A 21,694-nucleotide genomic window follows, 5' to 3' on the forward strand; every position below is an offset into this window, starting at 1 on the left:
ACAAGGGTGTTTAGGAAATAACACCTGCATTACAATCATATACTGTGTTACTCAACTGCGTTGTGCCCTGCATTTCGGCACCAGCACGTTCAACAAAGGATCCCTCAGCAGCTCTACTGCTGCATACTGTGAAACAAGGGTGTTTAGGAAATAACACCTGGCATTGCAATCATGTACTGTGTCACTCAACCGCGTTGTGCTTGCATTCCAGCACCAGCACGTTCACCAAAGCAAATCCGTCAGCAGCTCAATCACTGTGTGCCTGAAAGTATTGAAGTCGGTCCTCTCAATCACCTCAGCTCATCAACACCGCACACACAAAGCCACACATAACACACGCATCAAATAGAGTTAAAAAAGATATATCATTCGCGCAAAAGAACCCCAGCATTAAATACCCAACATCATCATGCGTCATACGCGCCCACTGAATCCTCCCCACGAAAAGTAAGTAAGTAGTAATTCCGAAGCAACACCCCCCCGCTTTCCATCCCTCCCAGAAGTTCCAGCAACTAGACCAGAAGACAGAAAGAAGAAGAAGACACAGCTTTGCTTCCTAACAACTTTACAAACATCGGGAGTACCCCATCATCATCATCATCATCTGCGGCGCTTACTTCCCTCGCGTTGTCGTCTTTCTCGTGCGCGCGCGTGTCGTTTCATGTGTCTAATACCAAATTTTCGCTCGCTGTGCTGACAAAAGATGCTAAAGTTCATGCTTCAATTCCCTCTTCAATCGTACCGTGGCCGTTCATTCCGTTGCCGTTCATGCCCATGCCGCCGGTGAGAGCCTGCATGGCGTCGCCGTTGCTCTGGCCGTTGGGCATGTCGTCGTCGAACTCGAGCTTCTCTTGCTGCGCAATGGCTTGTTGAGAGACGATCTCGGCGAGGCGCTTGAGGCGGGGGGTTTGCAGCCCTGTCGATCGTATTAGACGTGTTCCGATGGTGCGGTAGATGGTTGAAAGAAAATACTTACAGGAAGGCGTGTATGTCTCGAGTGCTGTTATCACTCTTGGCTCCGCGATTTCGTACGGGCCACTGTCCTCCATGTCGACTGCGGTGAGGAGAAGAACGTCGCTCTTCTCCGTCACACGCGACGCGACGGCCTTCATGATCTCGCCGTTGATGGGCTGCTCGTAGTCGGCTACCAGGTACTGGTTCAGCAGCTTTTGGATCTGGTTCGGACTCAGCATCCAGCAGATGTCCTGAATAATCTCAATGTCGTTCAAAGTAGCCTTCTTCAGCTGGAGCAACTTGGTTGCTTGCATCAGATGCTCGAGTTGCAGTGTGCCCTCTGGCATGTCATGCGACTTGCACCACTCTTCGATACGGGTGATGTTGTAGTTGATCTGCAGACCTCGCTTCCATGAAAGGAAGTTGCGGCGCATGAGCAAGTCGTTGAAGGCAGTGACACCCACTAACCTCAGCAACTCGGTAACACACTGTGTGATGATGGAGTCTTCCAAGTAGTAAGCCTTCATGGCCTTGTAGACGCTGTTGAGTAGGGTGAGTAGGTTGTCCATGCTGTAGGCAGGGGTGTTGCTGCCCTGGAGGAGCTTTCCAAGGAAACGGTTGCTCTCGTTGGTAACGAAGCCGGGCAGTGATTGCGACTCGATGATAGCAGGGATGATCATCTTGTGCAGCTTCTTCTTGAGCACCTTCATCCAGGTGTGGTAGATGTTGAACTCGAGACTCTCAAGATCGTGCTTGACAATCTCCAGCAGTCTGTCGTACTCGTAGTTGTCGGTCTTCTGTTGCTCGTACCAGTCTTCAGCCAGGAAGACGAACGAGAGCATCTCGTGGACGTTCGACAACCAGAAGGCACCTGGGTTGATCGCGTCTTCGGCATCGTGCTGCATGACCTCTTGTTGGATCGACTGCATAACGTTTGCGAGGAAGCGCTCTGATTCCTTGACGAAACCGTTGTTCCACATCTCGGAGGTGACAAGGTTGATGAGGTAAGCTGGGAAGAGAACCTCCTTATCGGTAGGTGGGGGTGTTGTGGTGGGCGATGGGATCTTCAGGTTCTTGATCAGGCCAAGAGTGACCTCATCGTTCAGCATGTCCTCCTCAGCAAGGATGTTCTCAAGCTCAAGCTCGACGTTATCGAGCTGAGCAAACGTTGAGCCGGAGAGGTTTTGCCTGTGAATGGTGGAACCAGGAGCCATGGAGACAGGTCGCGGGTTGTATTGTTCGCTGAATCGGTTGATGTCGCGAGTGTCTGGTCCAGCACTGCGCCTCTTTGGCTTCTTCGACGAGACAAGCTTGATCAAGCTGCTGGGGGCTATGGCCGTGGAGTGACCGTTTGTCAGCTCACCAGGCATTGGGCCGGATCGCTTCATCAGTTCAACCTGCTCTTGCAGCTCGGCGAGTTGCTGGCGGAGGGACATTTTTTCGGTCTCGGTGACATTGCTCCTCCTCTTGGATTGCTCCAGGTCGTCTGTGGTCCTCTTAAGCGACGCACGGAGTTCCTTCTCCTCTTCTTGAAGATGGCGCATCTTTGCGGTGCTCTCTTCGTAGCTTGTCTGCAGCTTCTTGTACTCGTCTTCCATCTGGCTGAGCTTGGCAGCGGTGATACCAGCTTGGTTGGCTTCGGCTTGTAGCTCCTTCTGGCGGTTCTCGAGTGTACGGCTGCGCTCCTTGTACGATTTGATCTGGCTCTCGTAGTTCTCCACTTGAGACTTGAGCGACTTGTTCTGCTCCCTCATCGTACCCAAGTTCTGGGTAAGCTCGACAACCTTGTTTTCGAGCTTGTAAGAGATGTTCTTGAGATCGCGAGATTCGGCGCGGAGGACCTTGTATTCCCTGCGGGCCTTCCTTCCCCTCCAGAGCTTCTGGACAGTGATGATGTCGTTGATCTCCTTCTTGTAGGCGCGGATGTATCTTTGTTTGCGCCAGTTGCGTTGGATCATGCGAGCAGCATCTCCAAGCCTCTTGTCCAGGATGTTCTTACGGAGCAAGAATCCCTTTGCGGCTGCCTCAAACTTGATAAGCGAGTTTCGGACAACAAGGAAGCGCTTGCGGTCCTTGCTACCACGCCAGACTCTCTGGATGGTGGTTGCAGCCTTGACCTGCCTAGCCTCCTCGGCTCGTTCCCTGGTCATGTAGCCCCTAGCCAATGATTGCACGTGGATGACAGCCTCGCGCATCTCGAGGTAGATACGGCGGTAGTATTTGGCTCGGAGGTTCTTCTGAATCATGACGGCGGCGTCGTTGAGTCTGGCTGTACGCAAGTTCTCGAGGAACGCAAGCATACCAGCGCGGAAGAAGATCTTTGTCAAACCCATCTGGTACTTGTCGGTGCCATCGTTCTTGCCGGCACCTAGCGCCTTCTTCAAGATTGCCGTGGCCATGTTTCGGATTTCGGGCGTCCAGTCAGCGGATCTGACCAACATGTAGTAACGCAGGGCGAATTCCTCATAAGTCCATCGTGTGGGGTAACCGGCGCAACTGATCCTGACAGTTTCGAGAACACCACAAGCGCGCAATTGGCTGAGAACCATGGGTCCATCGAATTGCCAAGCAGCCTTGGCCTCGTTGGGCTTGATACATCGGATATAGTGGACGTCGGTTGAGTTGATGGTCTGCATGAGTTCGATGAGAGACGATTTGAAGATACCACCGAGTGTTGGCTTGCGGTTGGTCGCCATCCTTCGGCCAGCCGACATGGCAGTACCCGGCTTGGACGAAGCGCTAGTAGCATTCTCCTTCTCTCGGATCGACGCAGCAACGTCCAAGACTTGGGTCAAGAACTTATTGCTTGCAGCCTTGAGGACCTCCATGTGTTCGTCGGGCACAGTATCTCTGTTCTTCTCGATGAAGCCATCAGATTCGTACGTGACATCGATGGCGTAATGGCAGACGGTGAAAGACGACTTGCCGAACCGGGGCTTCTTGTAGAATTTGTGCTTGTCTCCGGAGTAGTTGTGGTGTAGCTTAGTAACGAATTGCTCATCCGAACCCATGGGCAAACGCGACTCTTCGTCTAGTAGAGACAAGATACCTAGCTTGCCTTCAATAAGATCGATACAAGGCTGGTTGTCGGCGAAGTCGATGAAAGTCCAGTCGATCTGTTCGCGCATGTACTCCTCCTGCTCCAGCTTGAAGACGTGTGCGTTAAACTCTTGTTGCAATTTTTCATTAGCGTAGTTGATACAGAACTGCTCGAAAGAGTTCTTTGCGAAGTGCTCGAAACCGTAGATATCGAGGACACCAATGAAGGTGTGGGCTTGCGCAATAACCTCTTCGGTGGCCAGACTCTCGTTTGTGCGCTCGACCAGCCAGTCGAACAAGCTCGAATAGATAAACTTGGCAACGGAGTCTCGGACCACGATAGCCTGCTGCTGCGTCAAGTTGGAGACAATCTTCTCTCCTCTGGTAATGAGCTGCTTCTTTACGATCCACTTGGCGAAAGTGTTGGCGTCAATTCCTAGCAGCGAACAAGCCTTGACGAGAGAAGGTTCAGCTGGGTCAAGATTTGAGTCTGTCCGAGTTGCTGTGATCTTGATGTCACCCATGTGCAACAGCGCCGCGAGCAGGCGCCAGATGCCAGCTTGGGTTTCTGGCGGCACACCGATTTTGGTCAAGGATTGTCTTGTGGCCTTGAACTCAGCCACGTCGTCCATACCCTCAATCACAGGCGCACTGCCCTGGTTGAGGTAGCTGAACTCCTCGACCGACTTCAGGGAGAGCTCTTCGCGCTCCTCATCCGACGCACCGGCTACCAGCTGGTAGAAGACGTGGTAATTCCGCTCCTTAAGCGGCTGAAATACCAGTCTCGACCGTTCCAGCAGATATGTCCTGATCTTCGCACCAATAATATCCGTCTGCTTGTTGAACATGATCTCGATGTATTTACCGAAACGCGAGGAGTTGTCGTTACGGGTGGTTTTGGCGTTACCGAAGGCTTCCATGATGGGGTTGGTAGCCAGAATCTGCTCTTCGGTCTCGCTCATCGAGTCGGACTTGCCTCTCCGCTTGCCTGGGTTATCCGGGGACTCTCGTGTGGCAAAGTATCGCATGATGTATTTGGCGCTGACCGTCTTTCCGGCTCCGGACTCTCCAGAGACGACAATGGTCTGGTTCTTCTGGTCTCGCAACATGTCGCTGGAGAAGATTAGTCACTGCCATGACGGGTGGTTGGGAGATGGGCGCGGGGAACTCACGCAAAGGCTTCTTCAGCAATGGCAAACAAATGCGGAGCGCCATAGGATCTCTGCTTGCCAGCGTAGACCTGTACCATGCCGGGTACGTATAGGGAGTCGACTCGCGCAAAGGGATTTGTCGCGATCAGGACGATACCCGAGTATGTGTAGATCTCCTTCTGCAGGTAGCGCAGCTTGATGGCCTGGAGCACTGCACGACCGTCAGTATGCCATGTCTTCTGTGTGGGGTCGGTCGACTGTACCAGCCGGCTCGTTCAGATGTGACAGGTTCGTAAGGTCATCGCTGGCCTCGAGCATGGCCGGGTTCATCAGCGGGGGGAGATTGGGGTCATTGCCGGTCTGGATGGCCAGTATCGTCGTCTCGACGGATTTGGTCTGCGCAGTGAAGCATCGTCAGCTGCCGTGTCCTGCATCAATATCATGCCCGTGGGTGTGCGTACCTCGCCATTCTCCAGCGTGAACACCAGCTTCACCTTGTCTCCCGCGATCTGCTTGTCCGTCACCTCGGAGGCGACCCAGCCCTCGGTGGTATCGGGCTGCCATGCCCGGGTGCCGAGGTCGTAGATGTGAGCCATGGTGGGTGGTTGTGTATGGGTTGTCCCCCTCCAAATGGCGGTGCGGGTTCAGGGTCCAGAGGCGGCTCCCTGGTGGTGGGATATGCTCAGCTCGCTAAGTCGGTGCGGTCGCTGGCTGCGTGGGTGCGGTCGTGGACGTCGTCAGCGTGGGATGTCGCTGCAGTCACAGGGCTCGATGCATCCCTGGAGGAGAGAAGGGCAATCGTGTGGGCGAAGTTATGCGAACTGCTGCCCGCCGTGTTGTCGACTTTCTCTGGTCACGCTAATCGCCTCTCACCGCCAACATCCCGCCAACCCGCACAGACCACCTCCAGGGGGCCGAGCCAACCACCACCGCTCTGCCACCTGGAACCGCGCAGACAGGCGTCTCACCATATGCACCTCCTCACTTCTGCATCCCAAGTAGCCTCACCAGCTTGCATCCGATCTGCAGCCTCACTTGGCGTACCTGGAGCAGCCTGTGACGCTGTCCGGCCTTCCAACGTGCTGCGTACCACACCCACATGCAGGCCAGCATTCTTACTCGCACTGTCACATTCCCCACCTGTCATCTAAAGCGACAGTCCTTCCCCAGAGTTTATGCAGGTAAACTCCCTGGATGTTTCGCCTCTCGGATCTCTTTCTTCGCGCATCCGACCTTGCTGAACCCGGCCAACTGAAACATGCCGCCTCAGCATGATACGTGGGCGTCACGACTTCATTGTACTTCAAAGACCAGGAATTCGGGGCTTCAGTAATCATCGAATCGACTAACTGTAAAGGGGCTGCATGGCCATGGCTCGGTCATACCCACCATAGCGTGAGTGACTCCTTGGATATCTCCACACCTGGCTGTCGTCGTTCTCCACGAGCTCGCGACTCGCTACCAGTCAAAGTGTCCTTGTGTAATCATCAGGCTGGTAGAATCTAGTCAAGCGACTGGATGAACGTTGCCGAACATATTAAATTATATCCCACTAATCACGGCCTACACGCGCTTGAAGTGTTCATACCGTGCTTGACCCGAAATAACACATTGTATACCGAGACCAACACGTCACATGAACGATCACGTGCGATAGCGCTTATCGCCCGCGCCATCTGGACTGGCAGTCGCGGCTGCCTACAAACCAAACAATCTTTCTCACGATCGTACCGGCACGACAAAGCATCCTAGACGCATGCACCGTAGATCTACGATGGGTTTGCCAACATGGGAGTTGTTGTGTTTCTTTAGGGTACGTTTTGCCTGTTAGGCACAATTGCAACCCAGGAACAGCAACCTTTTTTGTCACCTGACTGTTCATTGGATCAGCATCTTCCCGGGAAGGTACCACCTACCAGGACTATCGATTGGTACTACCCTGATGTCATTCTTCCTACACTGTCTTTCTCTTTCCTCCGCACCTACTTGGCTCTACAGCACTACCGCCTAGCACATGACATCGACCTCAGGTTGAGTCGCTACCGAAGAGGTGGTACCAGAATCAAAAAAGTCGGCTCAGTCAACACTTGGAAAGTGCGTGATTGTTTATCCTAACTACTACGAGCAGCATGGACAAAACGGTCGATGAGCGGAAGCAATCCTACCCGGAAGCAAGCCATACGTGCGATCGATGCTTACTTGTGTGGCCAAAGGTACCTTATCAAGAAGATGGTACAGATATCTTTAGAATCGAAGAAAACGCGGAAGAGCTATTGACCTCGGCTTGTGAGGTATGCCAAGTACTCGGTATGGCGCTGAGTGCACATCAAGAGGAGGATCCCAGTCTGAAGAGACCATTGTTGCGGTGGGAACGTTGGTTAGGCTACTCAGGCGTGGCCGCCTTCTATGACTCTGAAGGCACCAGAGAGAGGAAACATGGCCAAGCCGGAGTGGTCAAGATATGGTATCCTGATCCATCCATTGCTGATGATTGGAAGCGCGCGGAAACGAAGGATCGACGCGTTGACTTCGATGCAATCAGGGGCTGGCTCGAGGAGTGTGACAAGTCTCATAATCGTTGCAAATTCAGCATACAAGGGGCACCCTGGGGTCTGAAAGTCATTGATTGCATGGAGAGGACTATCATTGCTGCGCGAGCAGGATGCCGCTACGTGGCGTTGTCGTACGTGTGGGGTGGATTCATCTTCAAGACAGACATGAAGTCCAGAGTTCTGCCTTCCGAGCTCCCTCGTACTATTGAGGACAGCATGAAAGCTACATTGCTTCTCGGATATCGGTATCTCTGGGTTGAGTGAGTTCTTTCGCAATAGTTTTGGACGGCAATTGGGCTAACGTGTTATTGTACGTACAGCGCCTTTGTAAGTACACAAATCATAGCTGAACAGTGCTAACTGAGAGACCAGTGCATACAACAGGATGACGCAGTGGACAAGCTTTTTCAGATTCGACAGATGGATTCGATATACACCGCAGCAGAGCTTACTTTAATCGCTGCAGCCGGCCATGATCCCTCATCGGGTCTACCGGGCGTAGGAAGCTCACGAAGAGTGAGATATCGAGACGCTACTGTTGGTGAAATACGCGTGTCTTATGTCCCGCCCACCGTCCACAGGACCATCGCCAGATCTCGCTGGTTCACACGAGGATGGACATTTCAGGAAGGCTACCTTCCGCGCAGGCGACTATATTTCACGGAGAGTGCAGTTCTGTTCATATGCAATCATCTACAGGAATATGAAGGCTTTCAGCGTTGCGCATCCGAATCCGAAGTCTATCTACTGGAGGGTACACTGAATCCACACGCATTAGGAGGCAGCATCGACGCTTGGAATGGGCCCGGCGAGATCATGCAATTACTTCAGCAATATTCAGCTCGCGGACTCAGTCACGACAGTGATGCCATGAACGCCGTTCTGGGCGTTCTGGCCTACCATGCCAAGAATGATTGTCTTATTTGGACTTTTTGGGGGATACCATACCAACCACCGCTAATCAGGCAAGGTAACATCTGTATAAACTGGAAGCACTACAGGCCCGCCATGAGACGACCGCACATTCCCAGCTGGACACCACTTGGCTGGGCCGGTAGTGTCAAGTTCGCAGATGTTCTCCACCAGTGTGATGTGTCGATGAAGGATGCTGTTAACCTACGCGATCCGTTTCAACCTGGATTTGAGGTTCCGCATCACATAAGCAGCCGCCAATACTTATCAATCACGGTCAAAGTCCACCGATTTCCGGTGGCCAACATAACGCGTTCAAGACTCATCCAGACGTGGGATTGGGGTTCTTCCGAGCGGGAAAGATCATTCCTGGTACTTGCTATCGGCACCGCTTTGGGGAATGGCGGTGACGTCAAGCTTTACATGCACATACACTGGGACGTCGACCTCGGCGAAAACTACGACAGCAGTCAGATAACATGTGCGGTCACTCACGACCAGAATCTCAGATACCTATCGATAATGGTACTGCGAGACCTCGGAACTCACTACGAACGTATAGGAATCGCGTTGGCCAACCCCGAGCCTGGGGACACGGGCATCATCCAGGCAGTAGGATTAGACGAGCTGATCGCCCCTGCTACCGGATTTCAGACCTTGAGTGCTGGTGACACCCCAAATGTCTACTGGCGAGAGTTGAAGGGTACCTTTGAAGAAGAATTGGCTTGGGTACGTGATATAGAACCGGTGACTATCACCTTGGGCTGAACACACTTTGGAGGGCACAGCCCACCCACTATCACGGTGTTTTTGGCCTGGAACGTATCACAGTCTGTGGGCCCCGTCAGCAACAGCCCACAGGCTTCGAGCTACCGAATTTCATCCCACCAGGCACCACGATTACTCGATTGACATCACGTCGCATGCTATCGTCGCTGTAGGATGGAGGCGATACTATCCGCTGAGTTCGCGACTACGACGACAGCACGTCCCATCTATCACAGATTTCTCCGATCAAGAAAGCCTCTTCTCACCACAACGTCCCACGAAATCGACAAAGAAGAGCCATAACGGACTTGCCTGCGGCAGAAGCCTTCAACAACGCCATCCCTCACACCAACTTCCCCATCAAACCATTCCTACCGGCTTTGCAGGTCGACTTCACCACCATAATACAAGCGAATGTGCCAGACAGACGGCACAATAAGTACCGGTATCGACTGAGTCGCAACCTTATCAATGTTCATATCTAAGAAGATGTAAGATAGATCAGTCTGACTGGAGTAGAGAAGAACATTCAGCAGAGAATGTCGCAGCAAGCTCGCCTGAAGAGATGATTGAGACAAGTACGGGTGTTCAGCGCGATGAAAGTATTAAGGAGTCCCCCATCAAGATCGCAACAGGCGAAGAAAGGGCTGGGTCAGCTTTGGGTACGGTTTCATACCATGAACAAAGCCATGCGTGTGCGCTGTAGTTCACGGGGTTCACAGGACATTCATAGCAGACATTTCCACAAGGTACCTCTTTTATCAATTCATCTCTTGTCTGATTCATCTCAGTAGTAATAATAAACCCAGTGTTGAACTCTACTTTTCTAGCCAATGTATGCACGACCCCAAATCAGACGCCATGCGAAAGCCTTCTACCCATACTTTTAAGGTCCCTAATATGCGGCAGCGAACCCAACATATCATCCCTCGTATCGTTCTTGTGTTGTTCAACGAGGTCAGTCTCCTCCGTCTGCTCCGCCGGCTCCATCCGCTCTTCTACGCGACCGTGAAAGGGGCTGTCCGCCTAGTACAGGACCCTGGTACGGATACACGCTGCGTTATGTTAGCTCTTCATTCCACCAACAAGCAGGGAATGTAGGGAGTGTAGGGGATAGACATACAAGAAAGCTCCTCCAAACTCGTGAACAAATCCCTAATCTCACCCTCCTTAACCTCACTGATATCCGCCATGAGATACGCAACCTCGCCTCTTGAATCACTCATCTGCTTCTCGATATTGTGGTGAAGCAAGATACCGTTGACCTGTCTCAGCACACCAGGCACGTTCTTATGGATGTAAATAACACGCATGCAATCGGGCTGATCGAGCGTCAAGCTGCGCAGGTTGACTTCAGGCAGGTTGACGGCGCCGAGAGTGGTGCCCTCGTTGACGTAGCGGACGAGTGCTGTGCTGACTTCGACACCGATGGCGGATTGCGCTTCTTCTGTGCTGCCGCCAATGTGAGGGGTCAGGATGATGTTCTTTAGGCCGACGAGGTCTTTGGTCCACGCGTTGAGGTCGGAGCTGAAGTAGTCGCCGTTGCCGGCGGGTTCGTTGGGGAAGACGTCGATGGCGGCGCCGGCCAGTTTGCCAGAGCGGCTGGCTTCGATCATGGCGGGGATGTCGACGACGGTGCCGCGCGCGTTGTTGATGAGGTAGCTGCCGTCCTTCATCTTTGCGAACTGCTCGGCGCCGATCAGGTTCTTGGTCTCAGAGGTCGCGGGGACGTGGAGGGAGACGAAGTCGGCTTGGGCGAGGAGGTCGTCCAAGGATGCTACTTGTCGCGCGGTTCCCAGACCCATGGTGGTCAGGACGTCGTAGTAGATTACGCTCATGCCCATGGATTCGGCCAGCACACTCAGCTGGCTACCAATGTGTCCGTATCCGACTATGCCCAGCGTCTTGCCGCGGATCTCCCAGCAGCCCTTGCTGACCTTGTTCCACGTGCCATTGTGTAGTTCCATAGAGCGGTCGGCGAGCTGGCGGGCGAGGGCGATGATCTCTGAGATGACGAGTTCGGCGACGGAGCGGGAATTGCTGAAGGGCGAGTTGAAGACGGCGATACCCTGGCTGGCAGCAGTCTGGAGGTCGACCTGGTTCGTTCCGATGCAGAAGCAGCCGATGACGATCAGGTTCTTTGCCTCCTCGAGCACCTTCTTGGTGAGCTTCGTCTTTGAGCGGATGCCAATGACGTGCACATCGCGGATCTTCTCAATCAGCTGGTCTTCTGCCAGACTGGCCTTGATCGCCTCGACCTGGTAGCCCTGGCCGCGGAGGATATCGACACCGGCCTCGTTGACATTCTCGAGCAGCAGGACCTTGATGTCCTTGGTATCAAACGGTTTGAGTTGCTTGGCGAGTTGTTGCGCGTGCGCGCTGTTGTTGGCCTGATTGCTGAAGCTGCCGGTGGGCGGCTGGCGGAATGTGGAGGGCGGGCTGTGGAAGGAGAGGTTTGGGCTGGTGCTGAGGTTGAGGCTGTTGGACACTTGGCGTGCGAGTTGGCTGATGCCGCTGCCGGCAATGTCCTGTGCGGGAGTCATGGTGGGTGCGCGGAGGTTGTTGCGGAGGTGGCTCGGAGGAGGGATGCGACAACTCAATCTGGCTGTCTGATCCGGACGATGCTGGAGGAATCTAGACTATTAATACGCAGTGACTCTTGACTACAGCTACCAAACTGTGAAATGCTCAACGAATCACAGGGTAATCGCAAGGCAGGTTTTAGGATGTTGCGGCAAAGTATGACTGGCGGCTGCAATAGACAGCAACAACACACGCACAGGAGATGCTCCCCACTTTTTGCGAGTACTTGATGACTGGTTGCGTCTAATTTTGCCTACAGTGACACCTACAATTGACTCAATCGATGTCGTCTGACGCGACGCCTCTCAAAAATTTCTCATAACGCCGATGATGCCATCCCGCTCTGGCCCTGGACCCCACCAAGCATACCTAGCTTACCAGCCTCCGCTTTCGGAAGTCTAACGTGCTGCCCGGAACAAAGTGATCAACAGCGGCCGATTCACCATCACACATGCATAATTAAGAGTTGTACGACATGCAAATGCCGTTGTATTCATTATCTATTGGCTTGAGTGCACCTAAGCTGCTCAACCCTCCCAAAAATGTATTCTTCGTCACCCCGAGCAGACCTCACCCAAGGCGCTTTCTAAGTGTAGTCACCATCTACAACTTCTGCTCGTTCATGGGCCACTGGTATCCTAGAGTCGTGTTAGTCTTTGTGCTCAATGTTCTGCAGAGGTGAGGTCCTACCTGCTGCGTCGCTGAACTTGTATCCGTAAGAAGAAGTGAAGTCATCCAATACGGCAGGACCGCGGGAGCCTGATAAAAGTTAGCCAGTGTTCGCATATGTTCTCGGCCTCTACGAACCATATGGGTACTCCATAGGAATGATCTCCTTGTTGTCGTCAAGGTAGTGGAGAAGAGGTGTGAAGATCCTCCAGCTAGCGTCGAGCTCGTCGTCACGAACGAAGTTGGAGTGGTCGCCCTTCAGCGCATCGAGAATGAGCGACTCGTATGCCTCGGGGATCTTCAGGTCGGAGAATCGCCGTCTGTAGGTAAGGTCGAGTTCTGTGACGACAGTCTGCATGCTGAGACCGGGCAGCTTGGAGTTCATCTTAATGTAAACACTCTCGTTGGGCTGCACACGGATGACGAGCTCGTTTCGCGGGATGTCCTTGAAGATGCCAGAGGTGACATCCTTGAACTGGATGCGGACCTCCGTCTTCTGCTCGTTCAGGGCCTTTCCTGCCTTCAGGATGAAGGGCACGCCGTCCCATCGCTCGTTCTTGATGTAGGCAACCATGGACGCGAAAGTGGGGCATCGCGAGTCCTTGGGGACTGTGTCGTCCTCCTTGTAGCCTGGCTTTTGGCCGTCCAGTGACTTTCCGTACTGTCCGATTATAACGTTCTTGGGCTCGATCGAGGCCATACCACGGAGGACACGGACCTTTTCGTCGCGGATGTCTTCGGCCGAGAAGGAGATGGGGCGCTCCATAGCGAGGAGGGTAAGAACTTGGAGCAAATCTGCAATCGTTAGTCAATCCTCATTCCAACCACCAGTCTTCGCTTACGGTTCTGCATAACATCACGGATGATGCCAAACTCGTCAAAGTAACCTCCACGGCCTTCGGTTCCGAAAGGCTCCTTGAAGGTGATCTGAACGTTGTCGATGTGGTTCCTGTTCCATGTAGCGCCGAAGAACTCGTTACCGAATCGGAGAATGAGGATGTTCTTGACCATCTCCTTACCCAGGTAGTGGTCAATTCGGTAAAGCTCATCTTCGGTCCAGTCGGGAGCCAACGCCTTCTGCAGCTCTCTTGAACTTGGGAGGTCCTTGCCGAATGGCTTCTCGACCTGTGCGACAGCGGTTAGCTGCATGTATCCGGAAAGCTGCACAAGAGCGACTTACGATGACGCGAGAAATGCCGTTCTTGGGGTAGCAGTTGCGCTTCAGGTGCTGGGAGACTGTGATGAAGACGCTGGGAGGGAGAGCCATGTAGAATATCCTGTTGTTCTCCTTGCGGCCCTTCTCGATCTCCTGCATGTGCTTCTCAAGTCCGACGAAGGATTCGTCCTGGTCGTATTGGCCAGAGACGTACGAGCAGAACTCGCAGAATTCGTCCAACTGCTTCTCCAGTTCTTTTGTGGGGGTCTTGATGTACGACTTGACGCGCTTGAGGTACTCCTCGCGGTCCATCTTTGTGCGTGCATATCCGACGATGTGGATGTTCTTTGGGAGGAAGTTGTTTCGGTGCTGTGCTGGTGGTCAGAGAATGCGCATGTCGATATGTATCGTGCAACCTACGAGGCCGAAGAGGGCTGGGAACTGGTATGATGTTAGTCTGATGTTTGCTCGCATGCTTGCTTCTTTACGTACGGTCTTTTTCTTCGCTAGGTCACCGGAGGCGCCCAAAACAACGATGATGGTGTTGTCCTTGAGCTCCATGTTTCTATCGCGAGATCTGGTTAGCTGGGGTGCTCAAAATGCTAAAAGGCTCGATCGGTTTCGCGCATCGACCAACCCCTCCGCCGAAGAGCGCGAGGCGCTTGAGCAGAAAACAACGGCCGGATAAATTGATGACATATTCAGACGGCTCGTAAAAGGCTGTATAAGATCGATCAGGGGCGGTGAGGGCGACCTACCCGGCATTGACCTCCTCATGCTTGGGCTGGATAACTGTGTCCGCCATTGTGTTGATGTGTGATGTAAACGCTTTGGGGGAGGAGCGGGCGCAAGGTTACAGCTCAATTAAGGGCTGCAGTGGGTGAGGGCAATAGGGTAACACAAGAGATCTCGAAGTAAGGGCGGAAGCTACGGATAGGACGTGGATGTGTGAGGAAAAGTCCTATGTAGTGGGGTTATCGGAGCTGCTCTAGCGGTTTCGCGTGGTGGTGACGTTGGTTAGCTTTAATTTGCCGCTCGAACGCCGGTGATAGGGTCTCAGACAGGAATGCTTCACAGAAACACACGGCGCGGACTGACGTCTTTAAAAAGGCATCGATAAACAACTAGGTCATTTCTCAAGCATCACTAAGCGGCCGCACGTCTTGCAAAGCTTCTCCGGCACCAGTCAAAACCCTTGAAGCCCGCCGGAGGAGACCTTGCTAAAGCCGTACCTAGGGATTCGCGGACAACCCCACCATCGCCATGCATTGCGCGTGGAACGGCTTCGTCCACGCTCGGCTGGGAAGGGATAGACTTTGAGGCTCTTAAACTTTGTTTCTCATTCTATAAGTGTGTCCCAAGACTGTGGTCGCGTCTCACAACCGTCACAGCGCGCGAGGCACGCCCAGCTCGTGGACGGCTACCCCGCTGCGAGGTTGCCCGAGTCCGGACGATGTGTAAATTCTATTAGAGTGTACACAAGCATTGGCCGTCTCAGTGTCGCGGGCTGGTACTTGGGTCTGTCAAATCCTCCGGCCCCTCTTTGAGTATACCGAGCGGCCAGCACTGGTAAGCTAGCAGCCTGGTGGGGCGCGTCGCAATGGAAGACTTGCAGCCATGTTGGCGTGCTGGCTTCCCAACAATGGACTGTACGTGACGTGTGAGCGCGGGAGACGTGATGGCGACGTGAGAATTTTGCCGTTGGCTATTTGGGTTCTCCCAGGCCGTGACATGATGAGTGAACCACACCTGGCCTGGCCGGACCGATGACGCATGGTCCTCAGGGCGACGTGCGACACGCGAAGGCTGGTCAGTCAGACGATGGAACATGCCCAGGCGGATTGCTAGACTGATAGTGAACCGCCATGCTTACACATCCGCTGCAAGAGAAAGCCCGAACGAGCAAGAGGGGGCTGGGACGAGCATAAGCGTTGCCGCGGAACGTCGGGAGGAGTTGTGCCTTCATCAATGACCCTACATACTGAAAACGTGAATTCGAGCGCGTCTGTTCCAAAGGTATTGCCAGTCGTCTGACTACCTCTATTGTCAAGGAATGGTGATGCGAGTGCGGAAGTGCAGACACATCCATACTCGGACCTGCGTGCACCGCAGTGTCTTTGCTATCAATATCTCAATGTGCATCTAAGACACCCAATTGATACTTTCAGAAGACTCATTAATCCCAAAACCTACATTCCAAGATTGTAGTGTTGGTGTTCTTCGCGACTGCCTGCGGCGAGGCAACGGCAGCGTTACGCCACACAAGGTGTGGCTGGTGTGGCGCTAGTAAGCGAGAACGCCCCACTGGACATGAAGCAATTCGTCTTTCTCTTTGGCAACGACGACTTCTCTGTACTAACGACAGCATCAACCCCGACCCAGACGTCCCCTTCACCCCCCCGAGGCCGCCCAAAAAATTCGCCATGTCTGCCGACAACAAGTCCCACCGCCTTTACGTCAAGGGCAAGCACATCAGCTACCAGCGCGGCAAGGTTTGTGCGCACCGAATTCGCGTATTGACGCTCCCCCTTCTGACGATGAACCGCAGAGGAACACCAACCCCGGAACCTCTCTGCTCAAGCTTGAGGGCGTCGACGATGTCAAGGCAGCTCAGTGGTGTACGTCTCCGCGCTCCGCGTGTCCCCCCCGACGCTCGAATTTTGATAGCTAACGTACCGACGACAGACGCTGGCAAGAGGGTAGCCTACGTCTACCGCGCACAACGGGCGATCCAAGGCTCCAAGATCCGTGTCATCTGGGTACGAATTCCCATCCCACCGCCCGTATTCCACCAAAAAAGACAAAAAAGCTAACCCAAACAACAGGGCAAGGTCACCCGCCCCCACGGCAACTCCGGCGTCGTCCGCGCCAAGTTCAAGAACAACCTGCCCCCCAAGTCCTTCGGTGCCTCCGTCCGCGTCATGCTGTACCCTTCTTCGATATAAGCTTCTCCGACACACGCATTTTTTGGCGAGAACGGGAATGAAAGCGGTCGAAAAATAAGGCAATGGTAGTTGATGGATCACCTCAGGCGCAATATTATACCGGGCACGGAAGTCAGATTCGAGAACAATTCAGTTATCTTTTGGGGAGACACACATGCACAGTCTTTCCCATACACAACGGCAACTTGTTCGGGCTGGGTGCGACGGTGTGAATGTTGATGTCCTGAAAGTCCATATAACAATGGCACTTTTCAATCAAGATTCCTGACAAGATCAATCATACATGTTCAAAGTCATTGGGTGCATTGGCGTGATGTCGTGGAGATGGGGTTGTCGCGACAGCTCGGAACGTACAACGATGTGCTGCTAACTGTGTAGGCTATCTTCCGTAACGCTGCTACAAGCACTACCCACCCATCGCGCGATCGCTATACCATTCGTCAACAACACCCTTAGTCGCATGACTACAGACGATGACGAAAGATACAACACCGCACAAGGCCAATCGATACCTGACTAGTCAGGGTCTACATAATCAAGCTCTCGAACACCACCTATTCTGGCATGTCAAGAGCAGCGACACGTCACGATAGCATAAGAAGAAGGCTTGGGTTTTATCCTATTGCACTACACCCTGGGTATCTACCATCATTCCTTCGTAACTTCGTAAGGCCAATTGACATGTATCGAGTCACCGCTCGAACACATGATGCTACTATGACCTCTATATCCTACATGTAATCGCTATCCTCTTGCCGTGAACTTGTGTACCCATGTCCTCCTTCTGCTGTCCGGTTGTCACTCTATCGTTTCTATGGTGGAGGGTAGAACGACGAGTAGGGACTCCGACCATCCCACCCTACTGGCGGCTGGCTCCATGGATCATCGCCCTGATCGGCATGCTGTGCTACGTTACTGGACTGACCTCCTGGTTGGGTGTCTGGTAGTGCATGCGGAACGACCAATTCTCCTGGCTGTGCGTCTTGTAGAGCGTCGTACTGGCCGGAATTATCTCGTCCTGGTTGCGTGGCTGGCAGATCTTCGTCTTGATTAACGTGAACTCCTAGTCCCGTGGCTGGCGGCTCATCCTGACTAGAAGGCTCTCCCGGTTGCGTGCCTGGTGAATCACCCTGACTAAGCCGCTCGCCTGGTTGAAAGTCTTTCAGATCTCCATCTTCTTCCTCTTCTTCCTCACTGTCCTTGCATTCTCCTGTCATCCTCCAGTTCGGACCAGAAACGTTAGATGCAAACGAATCATCAACACGCTGTGGCTGGGCTGACGGCGGCGGCGATTGCTGAGAACCCATCACACCCATTGCCGGTGGTGGAGGATCTGAGCGCGCAGGATCAATCCGAAAGCTCACGTTGGCGAGATCCGAGATGGAGATATCGTTGCGACGGTGAGCTCCAGACTCAGCACGGAGGGTAGCCAGGAAAGCTGGTCGAGCGAAAGGAGGACTGCTCTGCTTGGGCGTCGATTGGAACATGGGAAAAGACTGCGATACTGCCTGTGCATTGCTCATACCTCGCATCGACGCCATCGCATTCAAGCCGGCTGCAAACGCGCTCTTGTCTTTGAGCTTGGGTGCCGGCGAGTCCTTCTGTTTCGCCTTGTCACTAGCAACCGGCGTCGCTCCACCACCATCTTCATCATCTGACTCGTCTCCTTCAGCATCCAGTCCATCACCCTGCTCGCGGAAGGTGTGGTGGAAATTGAGACCGAAGATACCGGAATCTCGAGGCGCATCGTCTTCCTCCATGTGCTTCAGCCACTCCTCTGCTTGCTTGTAGTCGTCGTCGAGGTTGACTTCGTCGTCGGATACGACAGTGAACGTTCCCTGTTCAATAGCTGAGATAGCAGGTGGACTGACAAGGACGTTGGTGTTTACTCCGTTGTTTCGTGTGAAGAACGACGTGTCTGGTGCATGCGAGGTTTGAGGGAGCGGTTCACGAGATGAAAATTGGCGTTCCAGGTTTGCAATCGTTTTGTCTAGATCACTGTCCATCAACGAGCTAGTAGGTCGGGGCTCCTCCGCTGGTGGTGTACTGTGCTGATCTGAGTCGTGAATACTGGAAGGAAGATGTGGACGCTTTGCGGCCGGCATGGATGTGCCCGATACTTCATTGTCTGCATCGCGTTTACCTAGAGGTCGAGCCCTAGCACGAGCACGCTTGCGAGTCTCCAGCGTCTGAGAGAGGCGAGCACGATCAACATGCGGCGACAAAACCTGAAGCGACTTGATCGATTGCGAGGCCGACTTGTTCAACTGACCCTTCGCAGGCAGAATGGGTCGCTTGTCCACTTCCATTGCCTCATCGATTTCCTTTCCAGTTTTGAAGTTTGACCAGTGACCAGAGCGCTCATAGGACTCACTACCGTGTGGCATCGTGGGCAACATCTTCATACCGCCAAAATAAGTAGATAGAAACGCCCCAGCACTCTCGTAGTCGTGGGCAATCGCGGGTGCATGGAAGTTGAACTGGGCGCCCTTGCGAGTGACAGATGCCCAGGGAAGGAGGCCAGTGTGAGCAAGGACGACGCGCTGTATGACCCGGCTGAAGTCTGCTGGATCATATGGAGGGAAGTTTTGCGTATCAGAATAGGCCTCCGCTGTCAGACCTAGTTGCTTTGCAAAGTCCGACAACAAGGACAGGGTAATGTAATGACCCTCTAGCTTGGGCTCTCCGCGTACCTCCACCCAGTCATGACAATCTGTATCGCCCTCATCGATGCAGGCGACAAGGCGACCAGGAGTTGCCAGGCGATGTAGTTGGGTAAGGTTGAACATTCGTGAGGGCAGGTGATACCAAACCTTGTGCATCTCTTCGATGTTTGGAGTAGGCTGGGTCTTGATCTCCTCACTCGTCAAACGCGCGAATGTGGCGTTTAGGGCACCCGGCATGGTACCTAGACCCGCAAGAGCACCTCGAAGCTTCTTGATATCTGCGAACACAATGACTCCGTGCTGGGGTGCGACGAGGCGCTCGTACTCCTCAACAATCGCGTGACGCCACTCTGGGTAGGCTTCGCAACAGCTCGCTAGCCAGTGCAGGAAGCAACGCTCTTCGAAGCCACCCTCGACCTGTGTCAATGGCACTGTTCGCTTGACTGCGAAGGTCTGCCAGGATTCTTCCACCTCGCCGGCAAGTTGTTGGATTTTGGTGCACACGTCCCGCGGCGGCAGGTCCCATTGATTGTGGTAGAGTTTCGTTGCCAGGCCGTCTAGGTATGGATGTCCCAGAGTCAATATCACATGCTGCTCTTCGCCGATCTTTGGAAATGGATGCAGGAGCGACCAGTCATGCTCCATCTTTTTGATCATATCAGAGCGGCATAGCCCTACCTCACGGCGGGTCGCATTGTGGATCTGAGCGTTTCGAGCAGAATGCCAGTCGTCTCGCTTCTTTTGCACCAAGTTGAGCATCTTCTTGCCCTTCTCAGACTCCCGCGATTTGCCTTTCGGTCCGAAGAAGTCGGCGACGACGCGCTCCATGAGAGCGGATTCTTGGCGAGCAACCTCGGTCTTCTTCGCCATGAAGGCTTCGCCGAAGGCATCTCTCGGTGGTGCCTTCCGCAGTTGCCAGATATCGCAGCAGCTCTCGACAATCTCCATCGCGGCGCGACCGTCCTCGATCATCTTCTCCAGAGGTTCAGGCATGCCAGCAGGAAACGACGTTGCCCTTGTATAGTCGACTAAGAGCACTGCTTCGGGCTTGTAGTCCCCTAGGCGAAGTAAGACACCCTCTTTGGTGACGTTTCCGTGAACGATCTTGTGGAAATGCAAGAAGGCGAGGGCTGAGAACAGTCGTCGCAGGAGCTTCGAGGCGACTGTGAAGCGCACGCGCGGATGTTGCTTCTTGATGTCCTCTTCGAGAGTCGCGTATGTCTTGAAGCCCTCATGCGTCTCGGTAATGACGGCGGGGATGTGGTTGATGTCGAGTGACTGCAAGTAACGAACGACAGATACATCGACTTTCGCCTTGCCGAACTTGAGAAACTCAGCATCCCGAAGTTCGCGGCGGTTTCCCGCACGGCGGAAGAATTTCGCTGTCTCGATCTTGCCTGTGAAGCGCTCGAGAACCCGGCAGGTGTTCGCGGAAACTTGTTCAGGGAGCGGCAGATAGCGATTCCGTGCCCAAGCTTCGGGGCGATTAGTGACATCTTGTAGCTGGGGATGCAGCTCTGAAGGCAAGAATGCATCCATCGCGTAGAGTTCTCGTACCGCCTTTAACATGAAGATGTCGACTCGCAAGCCGTTGACGAAGACGTGGTTGACTAAGTTCTGCCGCAGATAGATGGCTTGTGGAAACTGGTTTTGTGCATGCGGATCGCTGAATTGAATGGGCGCACCGTTCACCTCCGTGATAGTCTCAGAAGCGGACTGCAATCGCCAGCTGCCGTTCTTCCAGACTGGTACGATTCCGAACAGAAGCAGGCTGGCCCCATCGTCAGGGAGGTACACATCGCAAGCCGGAGGCTGCGGGCTCTCGAGTTTGGACAGGCCTATGGTGTAGCAGGGTTGACCTTGGACGAGATGAAGAAAGACATGGCAGCCGTCTAAGGACCACTCGCCGCCGGCTCGTGGAGACCTCAAACGCGACTTCCTATAGGCTGTGTTGTGGTTTGCGTGGAAAGCTTTGGGGTCGTGAACTGTGATGATTCCGACGACGCTATCTGGAGAGAGCCCGTCCGGGATAGGAGGATGGCGCGCGTCAATAGGCTCGTCTTCTTGCATTTCTGACATGTTCGCAATTGGTGTATATAGCCAGAAAGGGCGCCAGGTGTGTGTGGCGGGGGACGGTTGGCGCACGGCTTATAAGGCACAGTGGTTGTCGTGTACGGTGTAGTGAAGCGCCAGAACTGAGGGCTGTAGCTCGTCGAGAGTCCGTTCAGTATTGCCCCTGTGTGCGGGGTCAGCACGAACGGCTACGCCCTCGTGGGAGTCTTTTGGTCACTAGATAAAG

The 21,694-nt window shown here is 53.7% G+C and overlaps 5 protein-coding genes across 5 annotated transcripts; 1 reads left to right on the top strand and 4 right to left on the bottom strand.

Moving 5' to 3' along the window:
- Nucleotides 1–713: 713 nt before the first annotated feature.
- On the bottom strand, nt 714–5,740 carry J4E84_005686 (uncharacterized protein; the record flags this gene model as incomplete). The annotated part of the gene is made up of 5 exons (XM_049388280.1): nt 714–916; nt 977–5,106; nt 5,166–5,355; nt 5,408–5,540; nt 5,606–5,740. The coding sequence occupies 5 exons, from the start codon at nt 5,738–5,740 to the stop codon at nt 714–716; spliced, it is 4,791 nt and encodes a 1,596-aa protein (XP_049243825.1).
- A 4,662-nt stretch (nt 5,741–10,402) lies between these two features.
- On the bottom strand, nt 10,403–11,919 carry SER33 (D-3-phosphoglycerate dehydrogenase 2; the record flags this gene model as incomplete). The annotated part of the gene is made up of 2 exons (XM_049388281.1): nt 10,403–10,431; nt 10,500–11,919. 2 exons carry the CDS (start codon nt 11,917–11,919, stop codon nt 10,403–10,405), a joined length of 1,449 nt encoding a protein of 482 aa, XP_049243826.1.
- A 643-nt stretch (nt 11,920–12,562) lies between these two features.
- On the bottom strand, nt 12,563–14,589 carry J4E84_005688 (uncharacterized protein; the record flags this gene model as incomplete). Its single annotated transcript, XM_049388282.1, has 8 exons — nt 12,563–12,597; nt 12,650–12,718; nt 12,767–13,423; nt 13,471–13,753; nt 13,809–14,153; nt 14,205–14,225; nt 14,277–14,349; nt 14,543–14,589. 8 exons carry the CDS (start codon nt 14,587–14,589, stop codon nt 12,563–12,565), a joined length of 1,530 nt encoding a protein of 509 aa, XP_049243827.1.
- A 1,618-nt stretch (nt 14,590–16,207) lies between these two features.
- Nucleotides 16,208–16,729, top strand: RPL33B (60S ribosomal protein L33B; the record flags this gene model as incomplete). Its single annotated transcript, XM_049388283.1, has 4 exons — nt 16,208–16,276; nt 16,333–16,402; nt 16,470–16,543; nt 16,610–16,729. 4 exons carry the CDS (start codon nt 16,208–16,210, stop codon nt 16,727–16,729), a joined length of 333 nt encoding a protein of 110 aa, XP_049243828.1.
- An 812-nt stretch (nt 16,730–17,541) lies between these two features.
- J4E84_005690 (uncharacterized protein) lies at nt 17,542–21,474 on the bottom strand (the record flags this gene model as incomplete). The annotated part of the gene is made up of 1 exon (XM_049388284.1): nt 17,542–21,474. One exon carries the CDS (start codon nt 21,472–21,474, stop codon nt 17,542–17,544), a length of 3,933 nt encoding a protein of 1,310 aa, XP_049243829.1.
- Between the last annotated feature and the right edge of the window lie 220 nt (nt 21,475–21,694).

The sequence above is a fragment of the Alternaria hordeiaustralica genome (assembly GCF_023758085.1).
Source record: "Alternaria hordeiaustralica strain BMP 2776 chromosome Unknown scaffold_10, whole genome shotgun sequence".
Classification (NCBI taxonomy): domain Eukaryota; kingdom Fungi; phylum Ascomycota; class Dothideomycetes; order Pleosporales; family Pleosporaceae; genus Alternaria; species Alternaria hordeiaustralica.